The following is a 14,654-nucleotide window of genomic DNA, read 5'->3' as shown; positions in this document are numbered from 1 at the left end:
TTTTTTTTTTTTTTTTTGGTACCAGGTATCAAACTTGGGTCCTTGCACTTTAAGGGTAGGCAGCAGAATCACTGAGCTAAATCCCCAGCCCAACAATGTTGCATTGTACTATCATAGAATACAGGAAGACTGTAACAAATACAGGAAGAATACAGGGAGACATTAATGAATCTACTATCATAGCAGGAGGTGTCTGACATAGTCCTTTAAATTACTGGGAAGTCAAGCTAGTGCTAATTTTATATATAATGTGAGTTTTCCATTTAAAAGTAGAAAAATATACATTTGCCAAACACACCAGAACATTCATAAAAATTGATCAAATATTGTGCCAAAATAAAACTCTCAACAAATTTCAAAAAATAGATCATTAGTAACATACTAATATACACTTTAAAAATATAAACAGTGGTCCACCTGTAATCCCAGCACTCAAGAGGATGAAGCAGGTGGATCACCACAAGTTCGAGGTAAGCCTGGGCTACATAATGAGTTCAAGACTACCCTGAACTACATAAGGAGATCCTGTCTCAAATAATAATAATAATAAAATAAAAATACATAAGAGAACATGGTTACAATATTTAAAACTCATTCAATTATAAAGTCCTGCCTTTTCCCATCCCCTTTTGTTTTGTCATAGCATGCCAGACTCTTCTTTTTAAAGAATTTACAGTTAGCTTTATAAACATTCATTTTTGCTCCTTGTGCGGTTTTTTTCTTGATGTGTTGACATTTATTCCGAGGCCTTGGAAGCTTGCAAAGATGCTGGCTTGGTGAAATCTCTTGGAGTCTCTAATTTTAACCGCAGACAGCTGGAACTCATCCTGGACAAACCAGGACTCAAACACAAGCCGGTTTCCAACCAGGTACAGCTAAACAGCTCCTCGGGTTGTGGGGTGGGACCCAATATAATATTTAAATAACAAAAAGAAGACTGGATTATGAATCAGGAAGTTTTCTGATTGCTCGGCATAAATCTCATCATATGAAGACCCTGGTGGGCCAATGTAGTAATATCTCTCAGTTTGCATCCTTAAGAATAATATTTGATACTTCAAATCCAGAAATCAAACAAAAATAGATCATTATATTTTTTAAATAATAGAAAAGGAGTTCATATCATTATGAATTAAAGTCCTAATTAAAATCAATGGAAAAATCACTAAATCTCAAAAGTAAAATGAGCAAAAGAAATGGACAGAAATTTGCAAAAGACTAATTGCAAGCTGGTAAACATGAAAAATGTTTTACTCATTATTAATTAGAAAAACAACTTTAAAGGTGATTTTGTATTGCATGCTTTTGCATTATGTTTTATTGTAATGCTCCAGGTAAACTAGTGATAAAATGATGGTGAATAGAAACTGGTTCAGCCTTACTGGAAAGCAATTTGACAAGTATCAAGAGTCTTTAAAAACAGTCCACAAGCTTTTATTCTTCAGAATCTGTCTCTATTAGTCAGCTTTCTCTTCCCTGAGACACAATACTGGAAACCCACAATTTATAAGAGAGGCTTAATTTGGCTCACAGTTTCAGGGGATTCAGTCAATGTTTGGAAGACTCCAAAGCAGGATAACATGGTAAAAAAAATATGCCAGAACAGAGTTGCTCAGCACATGGTATCCCAGAAACAGAGCAAGGGAATAGTGCCAGAGAGGAAAGGGCAAGGGACAAGACATAAACCCCAAGGCCATCACTCTGTAACACCCAGAAGCATGCTCCACCAATCTTGCAGATGGATCCCACAATCAAGTTGACACTCCACCCTACCACATCCCACTCTTGTCAACAAACACCTCTTTATCCCATACTTCATCTCCAAATAAAGACAGTAAGTTCATAATTTTGCCTAATATATGCAGCTGTCCCAGGTACAATTGGAAATGCAGAAATCCTTTCCCCAGCATTTTTCAAAAGTGCAAGTCAAAATATCTTCTAAGACTCAAGGCATACTCTTACCTGCAAAGCTCTATAAAAATAAAAAACAAGAATTCCAGGATGCAAAGTGGTATAGGGTAAACATTCCAATTTGAAAAGAGAGGAATAAGAGGATAGAAAAGAATTGTATCAAAGCAAGAGAGAAATCCAGCAGGGGAAATATTAGGTCCTGGGGTTCCACATCTGGCACTCAGTGGTAAAATGTAAGTTCTATAAGGCTTAGGTGGCTTCACCCATACGGCCTTAGTGGTTGCAGCACATACAGCCTCCATTTTAGATTGGCTCCATTCATGGCCTCGAGCTTTCCTTGGCACACATTCCACATTCCTGGCATCTCTGATTTCCTGGGTTCTCTATAGCCCTTTTGCCTGCATTCCCATAGCTTCACAAACTGCCCTCTAGAGGCTCTTTGCCAGGTCTTCCAGTCTTTCCTTTGAAATCTGGGTGGAAGCCTTCCTGACCTCATAACTCTTGCATTTTTGCATACCAGTAAAACCAGCATCACATGGATGATTTCAAGGTTTGCCACCAGTAGTATCTGGGACTTCCTTGTACTATACAGATATAGAGAAATAAATTCCTTAGCAGACCTTTCTCAAGGAGGCATTCCAGGAACTCTTTTCTCAAATGAAGAGTTTACACTTTTATACACTTTAGGTTGTGATGAATGGGGTCTTGCTGGTTTCTGTGATACTCCCAAGGCATTTTTCTTGACCCTAAACAAATCAGTTGGTTGCTTTCTTTTCAATGATGCTAATCTCTTAAGAAACCATATCTCCTTTGCCTGAACTTTACATATGATTCCTTTGGGGCCAAAATTTAAAGTTTGTAATTTTACTTCTTTGCTTTTTGTCCCTAATTTTTACTATTAAATCTGGCTAAAGACAGAGAGCAGTACCCATGTCATACCCAGAACGTTGGGCTGCTTTGAAATTTCCTCTGCCAGATCAATTAGTTCACCACCCTTACTCTTAATCTCTCACAAAGTCTCAGGACACAGGAAAATTTTTTGCCATCATGTAACACACGTGGCCTCTAATCCAGTTACCAATGGAATCCTCATTCTCAACTGAAGCCTCCTGAGCCTGGCCTTTACTGACTGCATTCCTGTTAACATTCTGATCTTCTGAGCTCTGACTAGAATCATGCAGCAAGCTCTGCTTATAGAATTCTCAGGCTTCTCTAGGCCACATCTCTAAAACTTTCCAAACACTACTACAAACCAATTTCAAAGGTATTTAAACCACATGATCAGATACAGACACAGCAATGGCACTGTTATTCTGATAAAAACTATTAGATGCTTGAATAGATATATGTGTATTTATCACAGTATTGTTTACAATGAAAACATGAAAAATTAAAAGAATGATTAAGACATAGCATGTGAAATCATAGCAAAGACGTTTTTGAATCATTTTTGGGGGAAAAAATAAATATGACATTAATGAGAACTGCTGGTAAAAATGCAATGTGGAGGGGATTATGATATTTACATTGGTCTTATTGAACATTTTTTAAAATCTATGTAAAATTGCATTTGACTACAAGGTCTTAATTATGTGCTCTGCTCTCCAATTCAAAATAGGTTGAGTGCCATCCATATTTCACCCAGCCAAAGCTCTTGAAATTTTGCCAACAACATGACATTGTCATTGTTGCACATAGCCCTTTGGGGACTGCTAGGAATCCAAATTGGTAAGTAATGCTGCACATCTCTTCAGAATGTATTTTCTTTGATATAGGGTATAAAACTAATGAGAATTACTTGATTGGAAAGGGTCTACATAGCTGTATAATCTTAAGGAATTAACGTTTTTATATAATTATCCATATAAATGAATTAGAGCTAAAAATATCTCACTGGGGTGTTTTAAGTGTTGATTACATAAAGTATATGAAGTATTCTCTAAGTGATATGTAAAAAGTGCTCAATAAATGTTAAATTATTATTTGATGAAGTTTTAGCCATATTCAAGATATACTGAACTATTTAATATCTATTTAATATTTAGTGGTGAAATTTCTATTATGTGGTCCACAAACTTAAGCAGAAAATTTTCTCTCTGATTCTGAGAGTTGTGGCTCTATTTGTTCTTCTCTAGGGTTCCTGCCTTTCCCCATTTGTCTACACTTGACCCAGTTTTCAGAAAAAAAGTTTTTTAATCTCAAAGAGTCAGCTCCATAAATTAGCTTCTCTTGTCTTTTCCATTCTAAGAGCAATCTTCATTCAGTGATTTCTTTACATTTAAAAAAATGGCTACAGGTGATGTCAACTGTCCTGGTAAGTGACCAAGTAAGTAGGAGATGGAAGAGACTGATTGATTCACCTTTGGTTCTTATCATTGCAGTCAAGTATGATATATATTTTGATTTTTTAAAGGGTGAATATATCTGTTCCACCTTTGCTAGAGGATGCATTTTTAAACTCAGTGGCAAAAAAGTACAATAAGACAGCAGCTCAAATTGCTTTACGTTTCAACATCCAACGAGGGGTGATTGTTATTCCTAAAAGCTTTAACCCTCAAAGAATCAAAGAAAACTTTCAGGTAAGACAATCACTTTAGAAACTTGGAAACATGGCTCTGTTTGTTGCTTTACTTTCAAAGAATATTCTTAGAAATTTCAATCACTAATTCCTAATGATTTCTCTATAACTTCAATTTTCAATAACCCCCTGCATTATCAATTATTTTCCTTTATAACTCCCAAAAAAGAAACTGTAATCTTCAATCTTAAAAAATAAAGTCTAATATACACCTCCTTTCTTCTCCACCCATTTCCACTTCTCTTTCCATTTATTGTAAACCCCAGAAAAGTTTCTTCTCATTTGCTACTTCCCCCACCTCCTCCAGTGTCATTTAAGCTTTTACCTTGACCATCTGAATAGAAGAGCTCTTCTGAAAGTCAAGAATTCCTTGTCCACTGGACTTTTCAAACAATGGGAGTGTTTTGTTTTGTTTCTTATTTGGTACTCAGGGCCTTACACTTGTCAGACTGGCACTGCACCACTGAGCTACATCCCCATTTCAATCAGTTTTAATACAATCAATGTTCTCTCTTTCTTAAAACATTTACTGTGATGGGAAAACATAAGAGATGCAGGTTTTGAAGGGGAATGTCAGGAGTTCAGTTTTGTAATATAAAATCCCCATTCACTTAAGGTAATTTCTGCAATGATAAAAAAAAAACCACTGAAAATCAATCCACATTAAACAAGGAAAATCATTGCATAGGTATAATGTAGAGAAGGAATATTTATAAGTTTATCTTAAATTGAAACAAAATGTATGGAAGCATGTACATTTTATTCTCAACAAAATTTAGGTTCCAAATGCCTATGTGCAGACTTCTAGGAAAAAGTTAATCAGTATTGATTTCCTATATGTTTGATAAAATTAGGTGATAACACAACTGTTATGTTCTATTTATTGAAATAGTCATGAAAAGAATAATTTTGAAAAAAATTAAAGGGCTTCTTTTGAGGAGGATTTTCAGTTCTTGAATTTTTTTTAAATTTTATTTTTTTAATACTGAACTAGATTTTAACCATGTTAGATATCTGTTAGATGCTTTTTTGGAAAAAATTGTGCCTGTTATTAAAAGAAATCGCCTAAATCACTCTGCTTCACTTTGTGAAATCCTGTATCTTTACAAGATTTCCTTCACTCTGCCATTTGGCTTAATTATATTTTCAAAGAAGTAGTTGACTGAGCTATCAGTTAACCAAAAAGGAAGATTGAGTAAGGATTCATTTTTAAGTGATTGTTTCATTCATGACTGCTTTTATATTATACAAATTTTTGGTCCCTTAAATATCTCATAAACACCAATACTTGTATGATAAATGATCCAGAAAAGAATTTTCTGAACAGAGTACTCAGAAATGACCCACAGAACAATTATGTTACATGTAAACTCTGAACAGTGATTAAATGAATTGTCAGCCTATATATTTTGTTTTTTCTTCCTTTCTTTCTCTTTTTTTTTTTTTTTTTTTTTTTTTTTTTTTTTTTGGTACTGGGGATTGAGCTCAGGTCCTTGCACTTGCAAGGCAGGCCACCGAACCGCTGAGCTAAATCCCCAGCCCAGTCAGCCTATATATTTTGATAGAAAAGGTCACTAAGATCACTAAGCTATTATGTAAGTAAAAGAAAGTTACAGAATAATAAAAATATGCTATCAGGGCACGTTTCCTTATAATATGTTTAATATCTGGGAAGAATGTCTGGAAAGGGAAATAAGATAGGAGAGTGAGTGGTAAGAGAAACTCTTCATAGATGACTGAGGTTATATTTATCACTTGATATGGAGTTTGTGAATGGAAGGAAATTTTTGTCAAAATTCTGTTGGTTGAGAAACAAATTGCAAACAGAAGCATTTGTGAACTGAGGTATTACTATATTTATGAGCTATTTGTATAATTAAAATTTATAAATCATTAAATACATTACAATGAACTTAGGTATAGAAAAATAATAAAGTAAAAGAGGTATTATAAACATATAAGCTAAATACAACTGAAAATATATTAAAATGCTAATAAAGGCCATAGAATAAAATCATAGTGTAAACAAAGTATAAAAACTAAGAAAAAATATTTACAATAAAAAAGTAAAAGTGACATTGAAAATTATGAGAGAAAGGATTTCAGAGATAAAATAAATTAAAAGTTAAAATAAGCAAATTTAGAAACTAGGAACTATTTTAAAAAGAAAAGTATATGACAGTAGGATAGAATTAAAACTTCAGCATCCTATGTGAAAATCATAAGAATTCTTTACCTGGGGTTTTCAGATTTTTAAACATATGTTGTTTCAGAATATTAGAAATTTCTTGCAAGATATTCCCAACAGGGTTGTCTCAAACACAAAGGAGAAAACAAAGTTTTCAGCTCCACATTGGTGGGTGGTCTCCAACACTAGCCCAATTCTTCTCAGATATCTACAGAGATGGCCACCCACCTTTAAAGAGCTCCCAGTGCTGACTCCCTTCTGCTTCTAATCTTGTTCATTTTCTACCTTCAAAAATGTTCTGTTTTATTTCCATTATTTCAGATCTTTGACTTTGCTCTCACTGAAGAAGAAATGACAAACATTGAAGCCTTGAATAAAAATATCCGCTTAGTGGAGCTGCTTATGTAAGTTCTGGAGGAACCCCTGATTGGGCATTGCCCTGTAGTATTGTCAGCCATAAAGGATGCTACATAGAAATTCCATCTGCATCCATGGGAAGTGTCAGGATAAAGTAGGGACAGCATGTTCTGAATATCAAACACCCATGTATGTGAAACACCTTCTATAGGAACCTTCTACACCGTAATTCCACTTGAGAGAGTCTGAACATTTCTGATATTCCATGACTTAGGTTAAGACACGAAGAAAATTAACTCATAGTGTATACATGTGAAAACAACTGGAGCACAAATATTGAACTAACATGTTGCTTTCTTCCTAAAATTCAGATTGATGTACAAATAAGTGCAAATTTATGAAAAGTATTTCTGAGAAAAAGAAATGATAATCTAGGCAGAGCACCAGGTTGGTAAAAAAGAACCTAGCATTACAAATACTTTCTTGCCTATAACATGTAAAGCTTTTAGTTCCCCCTACTAACTTCTCAGCAGAATTTTTCACTTCTTCAAGGTACAGCCAAGTACAGCTAACCAACTAAAGTACCCCTTCATTCCCTAAATATTGCAGGTCTTTTAAAAATAAAATAACATTGGGCCAGGATTTAGCTCAGTGGTTCCACCACCTGTCTTGCAAGTGCACGGTCCAGAGTTCAAACCCCAGTACCAACACAAACAAACAAACAAAATAACATTAAAGGAGGAATAGAACTGGCAGAATGCATTAAGAAGCAAAATCCAACAATATGTTGTATACAAGAAACACACCTAGTGCAAAAAGAAGCCCATAGACTGAAAGTGAAGGCATGGAAAGCAATTCTCCATGTGACAGGAGCCCAGAAAAAAGCAGAGGTAGCAATCTTATTCACCGACAAAGTAAATTTAAAACCAAAACTGATTAAAAGAGACAAAGAAGGCCACTACATCCTTATAAAGGGAACAATTCAAGAGGAAGAGATGACAATCATAAACATATATGCACCAAATACGAATGCCCCCAACTATATAAAAGAAATATTAAGAAACATGAAAAACCAAATAAGCACTAACACAATTGTAGTGGGGGATCTAAATACCCGCTTTCACAAATAGGCAGATCTAGGCCAAAAGTCAACAATGAAATACTAGAATTGAACCAAGCTTTTGAAAGCATGGACTTAATAGACGTTTATAGAGTGTTCCACCCCACAAAATCAGAATATACATTCTTTTTGGCCGCATATGGGTCATTCTCCAAGATAGATCACAAACTAGCTCACAGAAGAGTTTTGAATAAATGCAAAAGAATTGAAGTTATTCCCTGTATATTATCAGATCATACTGCAATCAAGCTGGAGATCAATAGCACAAGAAACCACAGGAACTTCACAAACACATGGAAATCAAACAGCACTCTCCTGAACAATCAATGGGTCACAGAGGAAATTAAGGAAGAAATCAGACAATTTTTGCAAATAAATGAAAATGCCAATACAACATACAGGAATCGATGGGACACAATGAAAGCAGTTTTATGTGGAAAATTCATAGCACTGAATGCCCACACTAGGAAAACAGAGTGAGCTCAAATAAACAACCTAATGATGAATCTTAGACTCCTAGAAAAACAAGAGCAAGAAAAACCCAAAGTTTAAACAAGAGAGGAAATTATAAAGATAAGAGCAGAAATCAATGCAATGGAAACTAAGAAAACAATACAAAAAATAAATGAATCAAAGAGTTAGTTTTTTGAAAGAACAAATAAAATTGATAAACCCTTAGCTAACCTTATCAAAAACAGGAACGAAAAGGCTCAGATCCATGCAATTAGGAATGAAAAAAGTGAAGTCAGAACAGATCCAACAGAAATCCAGAGGATAATCAATACCTACTTTGAGAACCTGTACTTTAACAAAATGGAAAATACAGAAGAAATGGACAGATTTCTAGATACTTATGAATTACCAAAGTGGAACTAAGATGATAAAAACATTTAAACACCCCAATTATAATAAATGAAATTGAAAATGCAATTAAAAATTTACCAACAAAGAAAAGCCCAGGTCCTGATGGATTCACTGCTGAATTTTACAAGACTTTTAGAGAAGAACTACTGCCATTACTCTTCAAACTTTTCAAAGAAATTGAAAGGGAAGCAATACTTCCAAACTCTTTCCTGGAAGCAAGTATCACTTTGATTCCCAAAACAGGGAAAGATGCAACTAAAAAAGAAAACTACAGGCCAATGAATATAGATGCAGAAATCCTTAATAAGATACTAGCAAACAGAATACAGAGGATCATCAAGAAGATCATACATCCTGACCAAGTTGAATTTGTCCCAGGGATGCAAGGATGGTTCAACATACATAAGTCAATAAATGTAATACACTATATTAACAGAGTAAAGGACAAAAATCATATGATCCTCTCAATAGATGCAGAAAAAGCATTTGACAAAATTCAACACCCATTCATGATTAAAACCCTGCAAAAAATTGGAATAGATGGTCTATATCTCAATTTAATAAAGGCTATCTATGAAAAACCAACAGCCAACATCACATTAAATGGCCAAAAACTGAAAACTTTCATGTTAAAATCAGGAACAAGACAAGGATGCCCAATATCACCACTCCTCTTCAATATAATTATAAAAACACTAGCCATAGCAATTACACAAGAGAAAGAAATTAAAGCAATAAAGATAGGAAAAGAAGGAGTTAAATTGTCATTATTTGCTGACGATATGATACTCTATGTTGAAGACCCAAAAAACTCTACCAAAAGACTTCTAGACTTCATTGAAACTTTTAGCAGAGTAGCTGGATACAAGGTCAACACCCAAAAATCAATAGCCTTCTTGTACACAAATAACAGTCACTGAGAGAGAAATTAGGGAAACAATTCCTTTCACAATAGCATCCAAAAAAATGAAGTATCCAGGAATCAATCTAACAAAAGAAGCAAAAGACCTCTACACTGAAAACTATAGCACTCTGAAAAAAGAGATTGAAGAGGATATAAGAAAATGGAAAGATCTCTCCTGCTCCTGGGTAGGAAGAATCAACATAGTAAAAATGGCCATACTACCAAAACTGCTATACAGATTCAATGCAATGTCAATTGAAATTCCAACACTATATTTCAAAGACCTAGAAAAAAGAATCCAAAAATTAATTTGCACCCAGAAGCGACCTAGAACAGCAAAAGCCATCCTAGGCAACAGAGACATGGCAGTGGGTATAACAAGTCCCAATTTGAAATTATACTACAAAGCCACTGTGATAAAAAGAGCACAGTACTGGTGAAGAAATAGATCTGAGAATCAATGGAACAGATTGGAAGACACAAAAACAAATCCAGCTGTACTCAGCTACATCATCTTTGACAAAGGTGCTGATGATCCTCAGTGGAGGAAAGACAGTCTCTTTTATAAATGGTGTTAGAAAAAATGGACTTCAACTTGCCAAAGATTAAAACTGGACCCTTATCTTTCACCATGCACTAAATTAAAATCCAAGTGGAGTAAGGATCTAAACATTAAAACAGAAACACTAAACTTGCTGGAAAATAAGTTAGGCAGAACTCCTGAAGACATTGGCATAGGAAAAGATTTTATGAACAAATCCTCAGTAGCATGGGAACTAGCATAAAAAATCAACAAGTCTGATCTCATCTTATTAAAAAGATTCTGCACTGCAAAAGAAACCATCAACAGAACTAAAAGACATCCTACAATGTGGGAAAAAAATTTTACTAGCTGCTCCTCAGACGAAGGACTACTATCGAGAATATATAAAGAACTCAAAACAATCAGCCCCCCCAAATATAAAGACCCAATTCAGAAATGGGCATCTGAAATGAACAGATATTTCTCAGACAAAGAAGTAAAAGCAGCAAGTAAATATATGAAAAAATATTCTACATCATTGGTTATTCAGGAGATGCAGATGAAAACAACAGTGAGATTCTACCTCATCCCAAAAAGAATGTCTGTTATCAAGAAATCAATCAATAACAAATGTTGGTGGGGTTGCAGGGAGATAGGAACCCTTCTCCATTGTTGGTGGGAGTGCAGATTGGTGCAACCTTTGTGGAAATCAATATGGAGATACCTCAAAGAGCTGGGACTAGAGGTTCCATTTGACCCAGGCATTCCTCTGCTGGGTATCTTTCCAAAAGAATTAAAAGAATCATATCACAGTGATATATGTGCACCCATGTTTATAGTGGCACAGTTTGTAATAGCTAAAACTTGGAAATAGCCCATTTGCCCATCAGTTGGAAACTGGATAAAGATGTGGTTTTTCTATAAAATGGAATACTACTCAGCCATAAGAATGAGAAATTAGATTCATTCATAGGAAAATGGATACATATTGAGGATATTCTCCTAAGTAAAATAAATAAGTCACGGGTATAAATACTGAATAGTTTTTCTGGTATGAAAAACTATAACAGTAAATAAGTTCCTAATGATATAATTGACCATGTGAAATAGGACGAAAAGGGCTAAAGGTGTAAGGAAAATGGGAAGGGTAGGGGAAAGATAATAAGGGAAAAGAAAAAAATATGACAAAATGAAAAAATGGGAATAAAGTGTTTGTAAATGGGGAGGAAAGGAGGGGGTGAAGGGAGGGCAGGGATAAGGGAAAAACTGAGAACCAAGACCTGTCATGTGAAGGTACAAGATCCCAATAGTGAACGTAATTGTACTGTATACCTTAAATGCACCAATAAACTCAATAAAAGGAAAAAAATTAAAAAAAATAAAGTAGGAATAGAGCTCAGAGGTAGAAGGCTGGCTAGCTTCTGTGAGGCTCTGGGTTTGATCTCACCACTACAAAAAATGAAAATTATATAGTTTATACATCTACACAAAACATATATTTATATACCAACACAAGCATTTTACTTCTTAGTCTCATTAATCTCTCCAATTCTTCAAATCACCTCTACAATCCTTTTTTTTCTTTTTTTGGCAACCTTTTCTTCAACAGATCATTGATGAAAGGCTTATTAAAGTGATCTATAGAATTTGGATGCCTATCTATTTCTATGGCTGAATATATACACTCCAGACTCAGGCTCTTTGACTATTGTTATTTATTTATTTAATCTTCATTGAGTTTATTGGTACATTTTAGGTACAGTTACATTCATCTTTGGGATCTTGTACCTTACACGACAGGTCTTGGTTCTCATTTTTTCCCCTTGTCCCTGCCCTCCCTTCACTCCCTCCTCCCCTTCACATTTAAAAACATTTTATTTCCATTTTTTCATTTTCTCCTATTTTTTTCTTTCCCTTATTACCTTTCCTCTACTCTTCCCACTTTCCCTACACCTTTAGCACTTTTCTTCCCATTTCACAATTTCAGTTATGTCATTAGGAATCTTATGTACTATTATATTCACTCCAGAGAAACTTCAGTTGGTACACATGTGTGACTTATTTATTTCACTTAGGGGTATATTCTCAATATGTATCCATTTTCATATGAATGAATCTAATTTCTCATTCTTTATGGCTGAGTAGTATTCCATTTTATAGCAAACCACATCTTTTTATCCAACCTCCAACTGATGGTCAAATGGTCTCTTTCCAAGTTTTAGCTTTTACAAACTGTGCCACTATAAACATGGATGTGCATATATCACTCTGGTACCAATCCTTTAATTCTTTTGGAAAGATACCCAGCAGAGGGATGGCTGGGTCAAATGGAACCTCTAGTCCCAGCTCTTTGAGGTATCTCCATATTGATTTCCACAGTGTTTTCACCAGTCTGCACTCCCACCAACAACGGAGAAGAGTTCCTTTCTTTCCCCAACCCCGCCAACATTTGTTACTCTTTGATTTCTTGATAGCAGCCATTCTTTGTGGCGTGAAGTGGAATCTCAGTGTTGTTTTCATCTGCATCTCTCGAAGGACCAGGGACTATGGTTATTTAAAAGATAAGGTTAATCTTCATCACAAGTAATATTACTTTTCATGAAAAGATAGGGAGGCAAGATTCACATGTGTTTTCCTTCTGGGTGAAATGTTGGTGTGCAGCAACCAACCTTTCTATACCCTACCACACACACTCACACTCACATGAAGGTGCTCTCCAGAGTTTCGGGAACACAGGGAAAGGGAGGACTGTGAATGAGAAATAAAACACAAATGAATGTGAATGTGGCTAGTAAAGTGATTAAAGATGCTAGTAACATAACTGTGCCACTTGTGGAGTGAGCTGATTGCTTTTGTTTTGACAGGTGGAGTGATCATCCTGATTACCCGTTTTCTGATGAATATTGACTTCAGAGAATTTGATTTTTCTCTCTACATAGTTTGATTTAAACTGGGTAGTTCCCACAGAAGTGGAAACAAAAAGGGTTTTACTATCTTCAGAGGACTTAGTGAGAGAAAAATGCCACACTTAACTTTTATATAGTGAAAGTGGCCTCTACTTATGATGTCCTTTACGGTGGACCACTACAGTGCTGAAGATTGACTCACTAAAGTCAGCCATACAAGTATTCCATGTCTGTGTGACCAACTCTAGTAAGAACACTGGACCTCAATCACTGCTGGGATAATTAAACACTGCTTATACAACTCTGTTGGAAGAAAATAACCAGAAGTTTGTGCCTGGTCACCTTCCTTGACACTACCCTATTCTCCTTTTAGTGTGGCTAATATTAACCTGTATCATTTTACTATAATAAATGATAGCTATGAATGTTACAGATTTCCTTGATTTTATGGGCACTTCCAGTAAATCATTGAACCTGAGGATGGTCTTGGGGACTCCTTACCACATATATACTTAAAAGAAAATCAAACAAAATGCAAGAACTTCTCTGGGAACTAGGTAATTCTTGAACAATCCTGCTAAACTAATAGTTCCCAAATTTTTTGGCACCAGAGACTAGTTTTTTGGAAGACAAATTTTTCATGGTCAGGGCAGTAGTTTGGGGATGGTTCAATCACATTATAATTATTGTGCACCTTATTTCTATTATTTATTACATTATGATACATAATAAATAATTATACAACTCATCATAAAGCAGAATCAGTGGGAGCCCTGAGCTTGTTTTCCTGCAACTAGATGTTCCTGCCTGGGGGTGATGGGAAACAGTGACACTTGAAATGTGTTGTTTGTGTCCAGCCTACTCTACTTGTTTTGGTTGGTGTCACTACAGAAAACCCTGCTTCACAAAGATAGGATGTTGGAAATGGAGGCAGGTTTTTCAGTGCTTTTGTTGCTGTAAGAGCCTGACTGAACCACAGCGACTCCATGTTGACGAGCAAATGACTTAGAGACTGTCACCCCCCCATCCCTTATAGGATAACTAATGATTAATTGTGAATTATAGGTAACTGCTTTGAAGTAGCTGGGAAACTGTAGTAAACACAGAGACCCAACATAAATCACACTCCTTGCTTGCCTGTAGTTGAATATTCTGAACATTATAATCTAAGTTGTAAATGGAATAATGGATAATCGATCTGCTGATCATTAGTACGTGATGGTCAAGTATATGCTTGATGACTACTAGCTCAGATCAACTGATTCTTTGCCTTTGTCCTCTTCCTGTAAGTTTTAAGTGTAAA

The 14,654-nt window shown here is 35.3% G+C and overlaps 1 protein-coding gene across 1 annotated transcript in view; it reads left to right on the top strand.

The window, feature by feature from the left end:
• Akr1d1 (aldo-keto reductase family 1 member D1) overlaps positions 1-14,403 on the top strand; it is a 78,359-nt gene extending 63,956 nt beyond the window's left edge. The window contains exons 5-9 of the mRNA XM_010631704.2: positions 747-869; positions 3,530-3,639; positions 4,325-4,490; positions 6,999-7,081; positions 13,310-14,403. Of these exons, the coding sequence (XP_010630006.1) occupies positions 747-869; positions 3,530-3,639; positions 4,325-4,490; positions 6,999-7,081; positions 13,310-13,352 (525 nt within the window). The 3' untranslated portion in view covers positions 13,353-14,403. The remainder of the gene's footprint in view (positions 1-746; positions 870-3,529; positions 3,640-4,324; positions 4,491-6,998; positions 7,082-13,309) is intronic.
• Positions 14,404-14,654: the final 251 nt, after the last annotated feature.

The sequence above is a fragment of the Fukomys damarensis genome, unplaced genomic scaffold, assembly GCF_012274545.1.
Source record: "Fukomys damarensis isolate Sample0158 unplaced genomic scaffold, DMR_v1.0_HiC HiC_scaffold_16, whole genome shotgun sequence".
In the NCBI taxonomy this organism is placed as follows: domain Eukaryota; kingdom Metazoa; phylum Chordata; class Mammalia; order Rodentia; family Bathyergidae; genus Fukomys; species Fukomys damarensis.
This window is presented reverse-complemented; position numbering and strand designations above follow the sequence as displayed.